The sequence below is a fragment of the Bos indicus x Bos taurus genome, chromosome 11 (assembly GCF_003369695.1).
Source record: "Bos indicus x Bos taurus breed Angus x Brahman F1 hybrid chromosome 11, Bos_hybrid_MaternalHap_v2.0, whole genome shotgun sequence".
Taxonomy (NCBI): Eukaryota; Metazoa; Chordata; class Mammalia; order Artiodactyla; family Bovidae; genus Bos; species Bos indicus x Bos taurus.
Genome location: NC_040086.1, coordinates 21,605,409 through 21,624,461, shown reverse-complemented (window position 1 = coordinate 21,624,461; position 19,053 = coordinate 21,605,409). Strand labels below are relative to the sequence as shown.

Below are 19,053 nucleotides of genomic sequence, written 5' to 3'. Positions count from 1 at the left end.
CTAAAATTTCTGTGAAAAGAGAAAGAACCTAGAATAGCTAAAGGAACTTTGAAAAAAGAAAAATAAAATTGGAAGAATCACAGTGTCTCATTTTTAAGACCTAACTATAAAACTGTGGTAATCAAGATTGTGTGTAGTGTGGGTAAGGAATAGAACAAGATCAGTGGATCAATGTAGAATCCAGAAATAGAACCACACAGATAACAGCCCATTGATTTTTAACAGAGATGCAAGGCAATTCAGTGGAAGAAAGATAATAACCTTTTCAACAAATAGTATCAGAAGAGTTGGACATAAACATGCAAAAGACAAAGGAACATTGACCTAAGCTTCACAAAACAAAATTAACTTAAACAAAAATGAACTCAAAGTATATCATAAATATAAATGTAAAACTTGTTTTTTAGAAGAAAACACAGGAGAAAATCTTTATGACTTGAGGTCAGGCAAGGTCTTACACGTGACACCAGAAGCATCATTCATAAAAGAAAACAATTGATAAACTGGATTTCATCAAAAGTAAAAAATTCTGCTCGGTGTGTTAGTTTGCTAGGTCTGCTGTAGCAAAACACCACAGATTGGGCGGCATAAAACAATTGAAATTTTATTTCCTCACAGTTGTAGAGACTAGAAGTCCAAAGTCAAGGTGTGTTGGTGTCTCCCGAGGCCCCCCCTTGGGTTGTAGGCAGCTGCCTTCTTGCTGTGTTCTCAACGTGGCCTTTTCTCTCTGCACTAACATCTGCGGGCCCTTTTCTTATAAGAAGACTAGTCCTGTTGGGTTAGAGCCCATCTGTATGAACTCATTTAACCTTGGTTACCTCCTTTAAGGCCTTGTCTCCAAATACACTTACATTCTAAGGTATTATGAATTAGAACTTCAACATCCAGATTTTGGGAGCACATAGTCCATTGTTCAGTCGCTCAGTCATGTCCGACTCTTGCGACCCTGTGGACTGCAGCACAGTAGGCTTCCCTGCCCTTCACTGTCTTCCAGAGTTTGCTCAAACTCTTGTCCACTGAGTCAGTGATGCCATCCAACCATCTCATCTTCTGTCGCCCCCTTCTCTAGCCCTCAATCTTTGCCAGCACCAGGGTCTTTTCTAGTGAGTTGGCTCTTTGCATCAGGTGGTCAAAGTATTGGAGCTGCAACTTCAGCATCAGTCCTTCCAGTGACTATTCAGGGTTGATTTCCATTAGGATTGACTGATTTGATCTCCTTGCCATCCAAGAGACTCTCAAGAGCCTTCTCCAGCACCACAGTTCGAAAGCATCAGTTCAGTCCATAATGCTCTGCAAAAGACACTGTTAAGAGAAAAGGCAAGCTAAGACTGGGAGGAAATATTTACAAATCATAGTGCTTGCAAAAGAACTTGTTTCTAGAATATATTAAAAAAACTTTCAAAGCTCAACAGTAAGAAAATAAACATCCCAATTAAAACATGGTCAAAAGATAGAAGACCTTTCACCAAAGGGTGGCAAATAAGCAGTGGAATAGATGTTCAACATCATTAGCCTCTAGGAAAATGAAGACTAAAACCACTGTGATTATATACCTGTTGGAAATGGCTAAAAAGTACAATTCCAGTTTCTGACAAGGAAGTTCTGGAAGAGCTGGAGCTCTCATACATCACTGCTGGAAATGAACAGTGGTACATCCACTGAAGAACAGAATTGGCAGATTCTTTAAAAATTAAACATATATCTACTGTATCCCTCTCCAAGATATTCTTATAACCTGTGCGTTGGGTTTATAGCAACTCTGTGTATATTTACCAAAAACTAAAAATAGCTGATAGCTTCAACTGGTAGTGAATAAACTGGGGTATATCCATACAGTGGAATACTACTTAACAATGAAAAAGGAACTAATGATATATGGAGCAACTTGGTGAAAGAAGATAAGTCTCAGAAATTTACATGATGATTTAATTTACGTGAAATTCTTAAAAAGGTAAAACTGTAGTGGCAAAGAACAGCCAGTGGTTGCCAGAGGTAAAGGTAAGGGGAGAATGTAACTTTCTAGGGAGTTTTTGAAGTAATGGAACTTTTCTGTTTCCAGATGATAGTTAACTCACTTTATGCAAATCTATACATGTGTTAAAATTACTAGAACTGTATTTTTTAAAGTTGATTTTTTTTTTCCCCAATTAAAGCTAACTGAGTCCTAAGGATGAAATGTTCAGCATGGTGACTATAGTTAACAATAATGTATTGATACTAAGAGAACAGATCTTAAAAGTTCTCATCACAAGAGAAAAAAATGTGTAACTAGGTATGGTGATGGATGTCAACTAAACTTGTGATCATTTAGTAATATATATATCAAATCATTATTTTATACACCTGAAATGAATACAATGTTATATGTCAATTATATCTCAATTAAATATTTAAATATCTGAACAGTTTGAGAGCCTTTCAAATTTAAATATCTTATTGCATATCAAATAATTAAATAAAATTCAGTTCTTCAGACAACCAGCCATGTCTTGGTTTGCCAGTAGCTTTATGTGGCATGGGGCTACAGTAAGTGGACAGTGCGTGTAGAACCTTTCCCTTAACACAAAACATTCTATTGGACAGTATTGTTTCAGAGTGGGAGTCAGCGGGTTTTTTCTGTAAAGGGCCAGGTAGTAAATACTTCAGGGGTTCTAGGCCATATGGTCTCTATCTCAGCTACTCAGCTCTTACATTGTGTTGTGAAAGCAGCCACAGATGATACTTAACCCAATGAACACGTTCCTGTACAACTTCATTTACAAAAACAGTCATGCTTGCTGACCCCTGTTTTCAATAATCCGATCAGCCTCTCTCCTTTTTCATGTTGGCTCAGGTCGCGAAGGTAGAGTGACCTTATAGTTTACTGTCCAAGTTAAATAAAATTTTAATTATAAATTTGAGAGCGAAAGTGGGCCCTGTTAGTAATTCTGCTAGGACAATCGGCATAACCTATGCAAACCAGGAATGTCTGTCACCCTGGCTATCAGTCTTCCTATAGAATTGGCTGCCCTTGTAGTAGGCTCCTACCTAGTCTGAGTAACTGAGGAAAAGCAAACAAAACTCTTCCTTCAACAGGAGCTTTGGGTTAACCATTTCCCTCTGAAAGGGAGCATTTATATGGGAAGGAGCATTTATATGGGAGACACCCTGAGGTTCTGCCTGCCCAGTGCGCTCAAAATAGCCTCTGTTTTCTGTCCCTGTGCATTTGCTCATACTTTTCTTGCTGTGCCCTCTTTCCTATCCTGCTTCTGTGTTTGTTGTAATCCAGCCCGTCTGTCAAACCTCTGCTTAAATGGTACCTCCTTCATAAAGCCATCCCTGTAACACCCCTTCCAGACTTAGAAGTTGGTATTTATATTTTAGAAAATTCACAAGGCATGGTGCCTTAAGCCAGGTCCCCAGACCTGGCTGAGTATCAGAAGCACCTCAGTAGCTTTAAATACAGATTGCTGTCTTGTCCTAAACCTGTTGGTTCAGAAATCAGTGGCAGCGTTTTTTGTTGTTTTTCAGCTCCTCATATGATCCTTGTATAACCAGCCAACTGGTTTAGTATTTGGAATCTGTTAATTTAGACTTAAATTATTTGATGCAAACACCTTACTTTTAGAATTAGAAGGAAACTTCGAAATAGTCTCTTTTTTCTCCTCTTATTTTTAGATTGAGGGCAGAAGACACGGGGAAATTACTAACTCAGATCCTATTGCTTGTTACTGGCAGAGCCAGCACTAAACTTTGCATTTCTTCACTCCCATCTTGGAACCTTTCTTTATATATGTTCACATTGGACAGCCCCTTCTGAACAGTAAGCTTTGAATATAGACGGTGTTGGGTATATAGTAGATGATCAGGTTTGTTACTGACAGTTATCTAACTCACTTTATATAGTGTGTAGCATGTTTTTGCCACTAATAGTTCAGTCTAGATTTTGTTTATTCCCATTGTCACAGTCAAGGAATACTTTTCCGATAGTTAGAGATAACTTAGTAGTCAGTATGAAATCGTCTCACAGAAACCTTTTCCCAAACCAGTGCTAGAATTGAACCAATTCAGTGAACCAAACTGAATTCCAGGACAGCTTAGAAATGGTTTCCAAGAGCTCCTCTAATCTGAGATCAGCTCTAGATGTGCAGGATTTTCCAAACCAAACTCACTCCTGTATGAGAATGGTTACCCAGGATATCTGGGAGTGTGTGTGGGGGGTGCCTGACTTGAACTGGGGTCAGGAAGGGTTTGTAGGCAGTGATAATAACCTAAGGTGAGCTTTAAAAGATGTCTAGGAGTTAGGCTAGGGGAGGGAGTTTACGGAAAGTGTTTGTCTAAGCAGTAAGTGCTAGAGGGTAAGTGTGGCTAGCACTGGGGTTGGGCAGTTGTTTAGTTTGGCTAGAGCATAAAGCGCCAAGTAAGGACCAACTGGAAATACAGACAGGTAGTAAACAGTTTTATAGATAAAATGTTGTACTTCACAGCTGGCTGTCCATGTGCAAAGGAGTGAAATTTGAGCCCTGCCAGACATCATAGAAAAAGTCATAGACCTAAATGGAAATGGGTCATAGACTTAAATGGAAAAGCTAAACTATAAAACTCTTTAGAAGAAAAAATAGAGAAAAAAAATCTTTGTGACCTTGGTTTCCAGGCAGTCGTTTCTCAGCTATAATACCAAAAACATAAGCAACTAAAAGTAGATAAAGTTTGACTTAACAAAATTTAAAAATTTTTTGCTTCAAAGAACACCATCAAGAAATGAAGACGACTCAAGAGTGGGATTAAATATTTACAGGTCATGTAACTAATAAGAGACTTACATCAGGATATATAAAAAATGCTCACAAGTCAACAGTAAAAGTACGACACAATTAAAAATGGGCAAAGAATTAGATACACATTTTTTCAAAGACACTATTCAAATGACAAACAGGCATATGAAAAGATGCTTAAGATTGTTAGTCATTAGTGAGTTACTAGACCACAAAGAGATACCACTTCACGTCAACGAGGAAAACTAAAGGTAAAAAGCCAGGTAATAATATATATCGGCTTGGCTGTAGAGAAATTGGAACCCTCATACATTGCTGGCAATCATATAAAGTGGTGCAGCCACTTTGGAAAACAGTCTGACAGTTCTTGAGGAAGCTAAACAGAGGTTGCCATGTGACTCAGCGATTCCACTCTTAGCTCTCTATCCAAGAGAACTGAAAGCATAGATCCACACAGGGTTCATAAAAGCATTATTCATAATAGCCCAAATGGAAACAGCCCACACATCCTTCAGCTGGTAAAAGGATAAACAAATGGGGAATTTTCATTCAATGAAATATTATTCAGCAACAAAAAGAATAAAGTCCTGATATATGCTGCAACATAGATGAACCTGGAAAGCTTATGCTCAGTAAAAGAAGCCAGTCACAAGGGACCAGAGTTTGTACGATCATATTTGTGTGAAATATCCAGAATAGTCAAATCCATAGAGACAGAAAGTAGAGTATTAGTTGTCAGGGATCGGGAAGGGGAGGAATGGAGAGTGACTGCTAATGGGTCTTGGGGTTTCTTTCTGGGTTGATAAAAATGTTTCAAAATTAGATAGGAATGATGGTTACATAACTATGTGCATATACTAAAAATGACTGAATTGTACACATTGAAGGGGTGAACTTTTTGGTATGTGAATTGTATCACAGTAAAGCTGTTATAAAATGCTATATTTAGTAAATACTTTAAATTTTCTGGTAAGGAATTTGGATCATGTCTTTCAAACAATAGTGTGTACCCCTAAAGAGTTTTGAACTCAAAAACAACTGATCTGAGCATTACTTTCAGAACATGTGAGAAAGGTGGACAAATCAATGCTGTGGCAGAAGACTAGGTCTAGAAGCTGAGAATATTTATCCTCAGTTTTCTTCTGTGGGCAGATCTGTAAAGTTCATGTTCAATTCAGTTCAGTTCAGTCGCTCAGTCGTGTCCGACTCTTTGCAACTCCATGGACCGCAGCATGCCGGGCCTCCCTGTCCATCACTAGCTCCCGGAGTTTACCCAAACTCATGCCCATTGAGTTGGTGATGCCATCCAAACATCTCATCCTCTGTCGTCCCCTTCTCCTCCTGCGTTTAGTCTTTCCCAGCATCAGGGTCTTTTCAAATGAGTCAGCACTTTGCATCAGAGGCCAAAGTATTGGAGTTTCAGCTTCAACATCAGTCCTTCCAATGAACACCCAGGACGGATCTCCTTTAGAATGGACTGGTTGGATCTCCTTGCAGTCCAAGAGTCTTCTCCAACACCACAGCTCAGAAACATCAATTCTTCGGCCCTCAGCTTTCTTCACAGTCCAGCTCTCACATCCATAGATGACCACTGGAAAAACCATAACCTTGACTAGATGGACCTTTGTTGACAAAGTAATGTCTGTGCTTTTCAATATGCTGTCTAGGTTGTTCATAACTTTTCTTCCAAGGAGTTAGCGTCTTTTAATTTCATGGCTGCAGTCACCATCTGCAGTGATTTTGGAGCCCGAAAAAATAAAGTCAGCCACTGTTTCCCCATCTATTTGCCATGAAGTGATGGGACCGGATGCCATGATCTTTGTTTTCTGAATGTTGAGCTTTAAGCCAACTTTTTTACTCTCCTCTTTCACTTTCATCAAGAGGCTCTTTAGTTCTTCACTTTTCTGCCATAAGGGTGGTGTCATCTGTATATCTGAGGTGATTGATATTTCTCCCGGCAGTCTTGATTCCAGCTTGTGCTTCATCCAGCCCAGCGTTTCTCTTGATGTACTCTGCATATAAGTTAAATAACCAGGGTGACAATATACAGCCTTGATGTACTCCTTTTCCTATATTGAACCAGTCTGTTGTTCCATGTCCAGTTCTAACTGTTGCTTCCTGACCTGCATACAGATTTCTCAAGAAGCAGACCAGTTGGTCTGGTATTCCCATCTCTTAAGAATTTTCCATAGTTTATTGTGATCCACACAGTCAGAAGCTTTGGCATAATCAATAAAGCAGAAATAGATATTTTTCTGGACCTCTCTTGCTTTTTTGATGACCCAGCAGATGTTGGCAATTTGATCTCTGGTTCCTCTACCTTTTCTGAATCCAGCGTGAACATCAGGAAGTTCATGGTTCACGTATTGCTGAAGCCTGGCTTGGAGAATTTTGAGCATTACTCTTCTAGTGTGTGAGATGAGTGCAATTGTGTGGTAGTTTGAGCATTCTTTGGCATTGCCTTTCTTTGGGATTGGAATGAAAACTGACCTTTTCCAGTCCTGTGGCCACTGCTGAGTTTTCCAAATTTGCTGGCATATTGAGTGCAGCACTTTCACAGCATCATCTATCAGGATTTGAAATAGCTCAACTAGAATTCCATCACCTCCACTAGCTTTGTTTGTAGTGATGCTTCCTAAGGCCCACTTGACTTCACATTCCAGGATGTCTGGCTCTAGGTCAGTGATCACACCATCGTGATTATCTGGGTCGTGAAGATCTTTTTTGTACAGTTCTTCTGTGTATTCTTGCCACCTCTTCTTAATATCTTCTGCTTCTGTTAGGTCCCTACCATTTCTGTCCTTTATTGAGCCCATCTTTGCATGAAATGTTCCCCTGGTATCTCTAATTTTCTTGAAGAGATCTCTAGTCTTTCCCATTCTATTGTTTTCTTCTATTTCTTTGCACTGATCACTCAGGAAGGCTTTCTTTTCTCTCCTTGCTATTCTTTGGAACTCTGCATTCAAATAGGTATATCTTTCATTTTCTCCTTTGCTTTTCACTTCTCTTCTTTTCAGAGGTATTTGTAAGGCCTCCTCATGTTACTGATAGTGAATTAGAAATTTTTTAACTATATGCTTTATTATAATTATAAATATTTACCTTGTTTTCATTTTTCTGTAATCAATTTTTCTAGGTGATTGAAAAAAGAATAGCAGGTACAGAGCATTAGAATTGGTATTTTAAAATTTACTTATGTGTAATCTTGGCTGCTGTAAATTTAGAAACAGCAAAATATGACTTACTTTAGCCAGAAGACCCAAGATTCTTGATGAATCATAATGTTAAACACCTTTCATGAATAAACCCAAGGACTATGATGTGGTAAAGATCAGAAATTCAGGTTTCCTGAGGATTTTTTCTTCCCTTTTTTGTGAATTATCTTATTTCTGTCAAATAAGTTACATATTAGAAAATATTCAGAAGGCAAAAAGAACAGTAATCATTAGCTGTCTTCTTTTCTTATTGACTCTGAAGAACCATAATTTAAAAACTTGTTACCCTTTAGAAAATCCTAATTTAAATTTTGAAAAATAGTATTCATAAGTCAAGCCTATAGTAAATAATTGACTCTCGTAAAGTACTTACCCGTAGTTTACTGTCGTAGTTTTTCTGTTAAATATGTGCTGTGTTAACTATTAATGAATCTATTTTTAGAAGAGTACATTGTGTGCTGCAGCCATTTTGGACCCTTGTGTAACCTGTGTTGTCAGTGGAAGTGTGCCCTCTTGCGGTCAGTTGGAAACAGAATTTTAGTTGTAAAAATAGTCACCCGAGCTTTCTCTGAGGGACTTCCCTGGTGGCTCAGATGGTAAAGCGTCTGTCTACAATCTGGGAGACCTGGGTTCGATCCCTGGGTCGGGAAGATTCCCTGGAGAAGGAAATGGCACCCCACTCCAGTACTCTTGCCTAGAAAATCCAATGGACAGAGGAGCCTGGTGCAGGCTACTGCCCATGGGGTCGCAAAGAGTCGGACATGACTGAGCGACTTCACTTCACTTTAGCTTTCTCTGAGTTCGTATTTTCTTTTGCTCGTTCGTTTGGAATTACCCAGACTCTGAATTTATTTTTCAATAATCAGAAAATAAAACTATTTCAAGATTTTTAAATGGAGAATTGAGAATTAGAGAGGGGTATCTTATTTTATTGGAGAAGTGCTTAAAAAAGATACGGATTAGAGGACAGAGTGTCAAGAAGTCTAACAGAGAAGAGGTATCACAACGTGAGGAAAGGCAAGGTGTTCTGATAGTGTTTGAGAAGATTTATGACTAACGGTGCTGTGATATAATGAATATTTTGCACTCTGCTCCATCCTCTTTACAAAATGCTCCCAGAATGACACTCTGATTTTATTTCTATTCCATTTATATATATACGTCTTCTTATCCTGGTGAAAGCGATAAATACTTCTGTGACACTATTGGAAATGTCTGTTTCATGTAATGGAAATTAAGTTAATTTGAGTAAATGTTCAAATCTGTTTTGAACTGCTTGTAGTTCAAAAACTTACTGCTGAGTTCAAAACTTACTACTCTTTAGTAAGTTGGCATCATAAGTGTTCATGAGTTATGGAGATTTTTTTCAAAAGGAATGAACTTCCCTTGAAATTTTAATTTTAATTCTTCGTAATTTGTATTTTTAATACCTTTGTTGTTCTTTGAGTTTAAAGGTTAAATTTTTATTTATATGTTTTAGCAGTGACTGTGTCCCGTATATATCTTCTTAGAAACTGATTTTTTTTTTAATGCCCCAATACTCTTAGAAGGATTCACTGTTAATATTGTTATCATCCCTTATGGGTGATTCACTGAGCTTTCAGTTCAATTCAGTTCAGTCGCTCAGTCGTGTCCGACTCTTTGTAACCCCATGAATTGCAGCACACCAGGCCTCCCTGTCCATCACCAACTCCCAGAGTTCACTCTAACTCATGTCCATTGAGTCAGTGATGCCATCCAGCCATCTCATCCTGTGTCTTCCCATTCTCCTCCTGCCCCCAATCCCTCCCAGCATCAGAGTCTTTTCCAATGAGTCAACTCTTCGCATGAGGTGGCCAAAGTACTGGAGTTTCAGCTTTAGCATCATTCCTTCCAAAGAAATCCCAGGACTGATCTCCTTTAGAATGGACTGGTTGGATCTCCTTGCAGTCCTAGGGACTCTCAAGAGTCTTCTCCAACACCACAGTTCAAAAGCATCAATTCTTCGGCTCTCAGCTTTCTTCACAGTCCAACTCTCACATCCATACATGACCACAGGAAAAACCATAGCCTTGACTAGATGGACCTTTGTTGGCAAAGTAATGTCTCTGCTTTTGAATATGCTATCTAGGTTGGTCATAACTTTCCTTCCAAGGAGTAAGCGTCTTTTAATTTCATGGCTGCAGTCACCATCTGCAGTGATTTTGGAGCCTAAAAAAATAAAGTCTGACACTGTTTCCACTGTTTCCCCATCTATTTCCCATGAAGTGATGGGACCAGATGCCATGATCTTCGTTTTCTGAATGTTGAGCTTTAAGCCAACTTTTTCATGCTCCTCTTTCACTTTCATCAAGAGGCTTTTTAGTTCCTCTTCACTTTCTGCCATAAGGGTGGTGTCATCTGCATATCTGAGGTGATTGATATTTCTCCCGGCAATCTTGATTCCACTTGTGCTTCTTCCAGCCCAGCGTTTCTCATGATGTGCTCTGCATATAAGTTAAATAAGCAGGGTGACAATATACAGCCTTGGCATACTCCTTTTCCTATTTGGAACCAGTCTGTTGTTCCATGTCTAGTTCTAACTGTTGTTTCCTGATCTGCATATAGGTTTCTCAAAAGGCAGATCAGGTGGTCTGGTATTCCCATCTGTTTCAGGATTTCCCACAGTTTATTGTGATCCATACAGTCAAAGGCTTTGGCATAATCAATAAAGCAGAAATAGATGCTTTTCTGGAACTCTCTTGCTTTTTTCATGATCCAGCGGATGTTGGCAATTTGATCTCTGGTTCCTCTGCCTTTTCTAAAACCAGCTTGAACATCAGGAAGTTCACGGTTCACATATTGCTGAAGCCTGGCTTGGAGAATTTTGAGCATTACTTTACTAGCGTGTGAGATGAGTGCAATTTTGTGGTAGTTTGAGCATTCTTTGGCATTGCCTTTCTTTGGGATTGGAATGAAAACTGACCTTTTCCAGTCCTGCGGCCACTGCTGAGTTTTCCAAATTTGCTGGTATATTGAGTGCATCACTTTCACAGCATCATACCAGTCCACTAATAAGAAGTGTTACAACTAAGAATAATTCTCATGACATGAATGAATTTTTCAGTGTTGAGTGAATTGCATATATTGGTCTTCATTAGTTGATACAAAAATCAATTTGTTTCAGTTCATAGTTTAAAATATTTTTAAAATTTTTATTCAATTATAAAACATTTTAAATTTACAAAAATAACTACCATTTTTCTACAAATTGAAAAGATGATTTCTGCTTACTTACATGTAATTACACTTGTAAACACTGGCAATCTAATATTATGGGTTGATTTTTTTAAATAGTTTTTACTTTTAATATGTGGCTTGTAAAATGTATTTGGTTTGTATTGAATTGATTTCTTTATACTATCAGATGTGTTTAAACAGATATGAGGAGCTTGTTTTTACAGTTATATAAAGGTATATGATTTTCATAAAGTTTTTTTAGGTTAAAAGTTTAAAGCTAGTTAATTCAGAATTCTTTGAATGAAACAGGACAGTGAAAAAGTTGGCTTAAAACTCAACATTCAGAAAACTAAGATCATGGCATCTGGTCCCATCACTTCATGGCAAATATATGAGGAAGCAATGGAAAGAGTGAGAGACTATATTTTGGGGGCTCCAAAATCACTGCAGATGGTGACTACAGCCATGAAATTAAAAGACGCTTGCTCCTTGGAAGAGAAGCCATGACCAACCTAGACAGCATATTGAAAATCAGAGACATTACTTTGCCAACAAAGGTCCATCTAGTCAAAGTTATGGTTTTTCAAGTAGTCATGTATGGATGTGAGAGTTGGACTATAAAGAAAGCTGAGCACCAAAGAATTGATGCTTTAGAACTGTGGTGTTGGAGAAGACTCTTGAGAGTCCCTTGGAGTGCAAGGTGATCCAACCAGTCCATCCTAAAGGAAATCAGTCCTAAATATTCATGGAAGGACTGATGCTAAAGCTGAAACTCCAATATTTTGGCCACCTGATGCAAAAGACCCTGATGCTGGGAAAGATTGAAGGTGAGAGGAGAAGGGGAGGACAGAGGATGAAATAGTTGGATGGCATCACCAATGCGATGGACATGAGTTTGAGTAGGCTCTGGGAGTTGGTGATGGACAGGGAAGCCTGGTGTGCTGAAGTCCGTGGGGTCACAAAGAGTCGGACACAATTGAGCTACTGAATTGAACTTGAGTGAATCGCAGTGGAATGTAATGCTTAAAAAACTCAGGCTCTGGAGTCAGACTGCCTGGGTTTGAATCCCAGCATGTCCCTAGCTATACGGTCTTGGCAAGTTCTCTGTGCTTCAAATTCTTCATGTGCAACACGAGAATATTATTGATATTATTACATTAGTACCTGCCTTTTAAGATTGCTGTAAACATTCAATAAATAGAAAACCACTTGGAATAGTGCCTGGATATACTACAATCTAGGTTTCTGTTAACTGCTGTTATTATCATCCTCATTAAATTTATACTTGGATTGATGTTGAAATTCATTGGGAAGAATATACTGTTTGTTTTGTAAATATAAATCACTTTTACAATTCTTGCTTTAAAAAATATTCTGAATAATTGACAATGTAAGTAGTAAGCTAAAATAGCATTTCATAAAGTTTTTATGAAAGCTTTCTTTTCACAGTTATCTTCTTTTGTTTTTTAGGCACGGAATGTTAACACCGGTGAACTGGCAGCAATTAAAGTAATAAAATTGGAACCAGGTAAATTCATTGAAATTTGGTGTTTCTTACTGCCCTCAGCCACTGGATATCTCAGGCTTGTTTTAATGATGTTTGGTCAACATTCTCTATTGTTCCCAATATCTGGCAGAGAGGGCTGTTGTCTGCTCCTCCACCTCTCTGAGACCTGTAGACACCATGCCCAGTTCTTCCCTGAGAAACCACTGATGACTGCAGGAGGAAGGGGAGCTCCTGAGGAGACTGTTGCCTCTGGACTCCGTTGAGCTCACTTGTCACACAGTGATGGCGGGGTTTGTCCAGGTTAACTCTGTCCAGTGACGAGAGGCAGTGTGCTGCAGTGGAAAGAACGGAACTGGCATCTGGTATTTGCAGACCAGTTCTTGGTGTCCCATACTCCTGCTCTGTGAACTTGGGCAAGTAACTTTAGCTCTGAGTCTCAGTTTCCTCAGTAAACCTAACTCTCACATTTTATGGGTCGTTAATATTGGAATAGCTGCCTTCCACCTGGAGTAGCTTGTAAAGCCCCAGGACTGCTCCCTATTTTTCATCTGCTTCAACTGTATTCTATCCCTGAATTCCCCCCACTCCCTGCAGAACCCATGTCTTTCTGAACTAACTGCGTACTCTTAAAAACCCCTCTCCTCCCCGGTTTCTCCCTCCCATCGTAAGTACGTACGTGTACTGGTGTCTAGACTGAATTCCACCTCAGTGATAGTGCCTTTCTGCTGATGCCTTTCTGTATGGCCACAGCTCCATCCAGTAATATATATAATTTTTTAATTGTAGACAACTTTTTCTGTAAAGGTCGAGAGTAAAATATTGTAGGCTTTTGGGACCACATGTAGTCTCTGTTTATGGTTCTCGCTCTCTTCCCTCCTCTCTTTCTTCCTCCTGGAACGTAAATACTATTCGTTGCCGAAAAACCATTCTTGACCAACCAGGCCACCTGTGCTTGTAGTTTGCCCACCCCTGATGTTGATCATCAGCACACTTAGAAGTGCTGTGAAGATGAAGTTTCAAGGGTGCTTTGACTGACTGTGATCAAACTGCACGCGAATATAATGAATTTAAAAAATACTTTCTCATTTATAGGTATTTACAGATTTTTTTTTATGCTCTAATTATATTCTAACATCACAAGACAAAGCTTTTTTCCTTTTCTTTGAAACTCCTATTCTTTAGTGGATATTCAAAATTGACAAACTGACAAAAAAAGAAAGGTTTGACATTTGAAGCAGGGCCTCCGTTTTTAATCATTAAGAAGAGGCTATGTTATTGATGAAAGAGTCTGCTTAGAAGCAGTGTGTTCATACACCATTCCCTCAAATCAGTTTAATGCCTTCTCTTTCGGGAAACCTTTCTCCCTAACCCCTCCTCTGATAAAGATGACTCCTACTACAGGAGCACCTTTTCCCACAGCTGTGATTCTAGAGTTGCCTTTCTTTTTCCTAAGTTGCAATCAGATTTATGTCCACAGCACTCAACTTAGGGTCAATGCATAGTACTCACTCAGGACATCTTAAAATGTCCTTTAAAAAATTAGGAACTTAAAATCTTATTGTTCATCAGGTCATTTGCTTTCTGATTAGTGAGTTGTTTGTTTTATGTTAATCTTAAATACTGCCTTTTATATATATATATATATCACTGTAATAAATGAAAATACAATTAAATAAAAAGAAATGGAATACATTTCAACTCTGCCACTCAGAGATAACAAGAATTACTACCATATATATGTTATGAAATATACACTTAAATTTAATTAATTAACTAATTAACTTTTGTGTTCTTAGAAGCCACCTGAATTTTTATATTAAATTTCTTTAATTTGTTTATGTCTTGTGAGAAATGTTTAACTTGTCATTGAGCTTGAAGTATATGGCCTTGTGGTTATGACCACAGATGCTAAAGCCAAGCTACTTTGATTCTCATCTGACTTGACCACATTGCTTAAGCTTTTTGGATGGACTTTTGCTTCCTCATCCCTAGAATGGGGATAATAGTAATAGCTTCCTCTTAAGGCTGTTGTAGGGATTAAATAAGCTAATATATCTAAAACACTTTAAACATTTCTTGAAAAGTTTATTAGTTTGCCGTAAAGTGACTTAGCAATAGCAATAGCAATGACCTAGCAGTTCCACTCCTGTGTATCTACCTACACAGCAACTTTTACACACACGTGTCCACAGCAGTGTTATTCTTAACAGGCAAACGTTGGCATCAAACTAACTGCCCTACAGCAGCCTAACTGTAAATGAATAGACTGTAAATGAATAGACAAAACTGTAAATAGACAAAATATGTCTATACAATACAATGGAATACTATTCAGCAATAGAAAGAAACAAGCTGTTGATACATGCTGTGACACTGCTGCTGCTGCTGCTGCTAAGTCACGTCAGTCATGTCCGACTCTGTGCGACCCCATAGACAGCAGCCCACCAGGCCCCGCCGTCCCTGGGATTCTCCAGGCAAGAACACTGGAGTGGGTTGCCATTTCCTTCTCCAATGCGTGAAAGTGAAAAGTGAAAGGGAAGTCGCTCAGTCGTGTCCGACTCTTCCAGGCTCCTCCATCCATGGGATTTGCCAGGCAAGAGTACTGGAGTGGGTGCCACTGCCTTCTCCAGCTGTGACACTAATGAACCTTAAAAATTGTGAAGTGTGAGGAGCCAGATGTTTCTGTTAATGTGGAATGTCCGGAAAAGACACATCTACAGAGTCAGAAAGAGGATTAGTCAGCTGGTGTGTTTGTGAGAAGGGATTAATAGTTAATGGATGTGAGGGGTCTTACTGGGTAATGGAAATATTTTAAAATTGATTATACTGATGGTTGCACAACTAGGTGAATTTGCTAAAGAAAAATCTTTGATTTTGCACTTGATATGGGTTAATTGTTGCTGTAGTTTAGTTCTTGTCATGCCCGACTCTTTGCAACCCCACAAACTGTAGTCTGCCAGGCTCCTCTGTCCCTGAGATTTCGCAGGCAAGAATACTGGAGTGAGTTGCCATTTCCTTTTCCAGGGGATCTTCCCAACTCAGGGATCACCCCGCGTCTCCTGCATTGGCAGGTGAATTCTTTAGTGCTGAGCCACCAGGGAAGCCCATGTATGATTTTAAAATATGCCTTAATATAGTTTATAAAAATATAATCATAATACCATTGTCTTCTCTTAACAATATTAATAAGAGCTTCTTAATAACAAATAAGTTTCACATGTTACAATTAGTTGGTATGTCTCAAACTTCTTTTATGTCTATAGGTTCTGCCTTCACTTCTTTATTTTTTTCCTTGTCCCTCCTGCCTTTTGTCCTTAGTCATTTGTCCTGTGGAACTTCCCCCCTTAATCCAGATAACTGGGTTTTGCCAGTTATCTCGCCATAGAATCGTTTAATGTGGTCTTCTGTGGGTAGGGAGTTAGCTCTCAAAGACTGGTAAGATTCAGGTTTGATTTGGAATGTGGTAGAAGAGGACAGCTTCATTGGTAGTGTTATGTACTCATTTTTCTGAATTAGAATTCTAATATCTAGTCTTTGACATTTTGAAAAACAAAAAACTAAACCTGAAATAGTCAAGTGTAATGAAAAGGATTTTAAGAATTTGCATCCAAAGTAGTTGTTTTTCCTCTTTTTCTTGATAACTGATATCCAATCTGAACATGAAGCTAAGTGAAACCGTATTTGGGCAAAATTGTTTAAATTTTTTTGTATAGAATTTGATGAAGGGTAACATAATGGCTGATAATGGTATTGTTTGGATATCAGAGGTAGATACAATAATGGAAGATACTCAGTGACTTTGGAAAATAAAGGATTTCATAGAGGTAAATTTTCTAAAATTCTATTTAAATTGCCAAAGTTGTTTTAACCATTATCTGTAAGTATTTCTCAAATGCATTTCATCTCAAATAGCATGCTGAGAGTAGGATAGTTATCATAATGTAACTAATAGTTATAAGTTGTTTTCAGCAGCTCATGACAAATAAAGAAACGTCACTGTGCCTCTTAGAAAAAGGCTCTAAATGATGACCTGTCCCCACTCAGTGTCGCTAGTTGCCCCTGCTCCCCCCACTCCCATCTCTCTGATGGCCGTGCTGAGCAACTTAATAGAATCCTGACCACTGGACTGTCAGCGAATCCCCTAGTTGCTTCTCTTTACATCAACTAACATTTACTGACAACGTATTGTATTAAGACAAAATGATAAGGCACATTTCTTGATTTTGAAGTCTGGCCCTTTATATCTGCCTCCTCTGTCTGCTTGTTTCTGTTGCACTGTTGGCCAGAAGATTGGACAATCAGGTTTGTTAGAATTGTATCTAATGAAAAAGAGCATGCTATGAGTTTATCAGAAGAACTTTCCTTTGAACTGTGCATTATCTCTCTTGTCTTCTCATGGTACCTTTTTGTGTGTGCCTGATTCTCATTTATGTTCTGAAAAGTTAAAGTTACTAAGGAAGTGCTTAGTTTGAAGCCCAGTTGTTTTTATGATGGATAGTGAAATCAAACCACGCATGGTATAGTGGTTAAGAATGTGGACTTTGGACCCAGAATGCTTAGATTATAATTGAGGCTCCATCACAGCAAACTGTGTGACCTTGGCAGATATTTAACTGCTCTACCTGTTTTTCCTTTCTGCACAGTAGGGATAGCAATAGTTTCTACTTCCTAGTATTGGTGTGAAAATTAAGTAGTTTAGTGTTTTGGAGAAGGAAATGGCAACCCACTCCAGTATTCTTGCCTGGAGAATCCCGTGGACAGAGGAGCCTGGCAGGCTACAGTCCATGGGGTCACAAGAGGTGACTTAGCACCTAAACCACCACCACCAGATAAAGAAAAGAGCCCTTTTTATATGTTTAGTTTGAATCTTTGATATATCCAATTTAGTCTTTAAAGTCTAAAAATGTTGTATAAGGTAACATTTACTTTCCCCATAGTCTCTCACACACACATGTACTCTTACAAACGCTTAGAACTATTGGAGTTACTTAAAATAACATTAATAGGCTCTGAAGTACAGGTCCTTTTAAAATTAAAAACCAGGAAAATGCAGCTATCATATTGGGTTTGTCTTCTAAATCAGAGAAGGTACAAAGGTGAATTTGGCCATGTCCGACTGTTTGTGACCCCATGGACTGTAGCCTGCCAGGCTCCTCTGTCCATGGAATTCTCCAGAAAAGAAAACTGGAAAGGGTTGCCATGCCCTCCTCCAGGGAAATCTTTCTATCCCAGGGATCGAACTCACGTCTCATGTCTCCTGCATTGGTTGGCAGGTTCTTTACCGTTAGTGCCACTTGGGAAGCCCCTGGCAGAATTCCACACGGGCCCAGAAATCAGAAAATAATGATGATGTGCAGAACTTGGTTCAACAGAAATTAACTTTCTTATTAATGTTTTTCCAGATGGTGGAATTATCTTCCTTAAATTCACAAACTCACATAACAACAATAATGCTAATGATGATAAGAGTTCCAGCAGCCACTTTTTGGATGCTTGCTTAGGACAATGTGCCAGACCCTATACTGAGCTCTTCCTTTGTACTGTCTCAATTAATCCTCCTAATGAGAGGCAATGCAGTAGGTGTGGTATTAGCATCCCCATCTCATAGAATAGAGACACAGAAAGATTAATTTGCCTAGGACTGTATAACAGAGGAGCAAATTCAAATCCAAGTTTATGTTTTCTTAGAGCCTGTGCTATTATGTATTCAAGCGTTACAGGCGCTTCCTGGAATTTTTAGAATAATTCCCAGTTCTCCAGCAATATTTTTTGAAAGTTTGCCTCTCTACTATAGAGCTCATTGTTCATTATTTTCAATGTTAAATCTTAAGTTGTTACAGTTTTATTTAACGTAATTTCAGACTTTAGGGAAAATTGGAAAGAATAGTACAAAGAATTTTAATATTTCATCTAGATTTCTCTATTTCTTTTCCTACACTTAAAATACCCTCTTCCTCTGAATACCTTTCGTGTGTATTTCCTTAAAACAGTGGAATGTCATTCATTGCCTTACATAACAGTACGGTGATCAAAATCAGGAAATTAATGCTGCTACGGGGCTGTTATTTAATCCACAGTTCTTACTCAGATTTTGTCAGTTGCCCCAGTAGTACGTTTTTAGAAAAAAGAAAATCTAGGAGGATGTGTTGCAATCAGTTGCCAGGTCTCTTCAGGTTTTTTGTTTGTTTGTTTTAATCTGAAAGAGTTCCTGAGCCTTTGTTTTGAATGCTGGGTCTGTTTATTGCTACTGATGCATGGTTTCTACTAGGTTGTCTTCAGGGATAGAGCCAGGAAATAGGTGTGTATATGCACACATAAATATATACATACCCACGCACCTCTTCCCTCCCCTATCCCCATCTATCTTTGTTGAAAACCA

General features: G+C 38.6%; 1 protein-coding gene across 2 annotated transcripts in view; it reads left to right on the top strand.

The window, feature by feature from the left end:
* The window catches only part of MAP4K3 (mitogen-activated protein kinase kinase kinase kinase 3), a 183,245-nt gene that overhangs the window by 48,425 nt on the left and 115,767 nt on the right, over positions 1-19,053 (top strand). For both annotated transcript variants that reach the window (XM_027555077.1, XM_027555078.1), the window contains exon 2: positions 12,638-12,695. In XM_027555077.1, the coding sequence (XP_027410878.1) occupies positions 12,638-12,695 (58 nt within the window). The remainder of the gene's footprint in view (positions 1-12,637; positions 12,696-19,053) is intronic.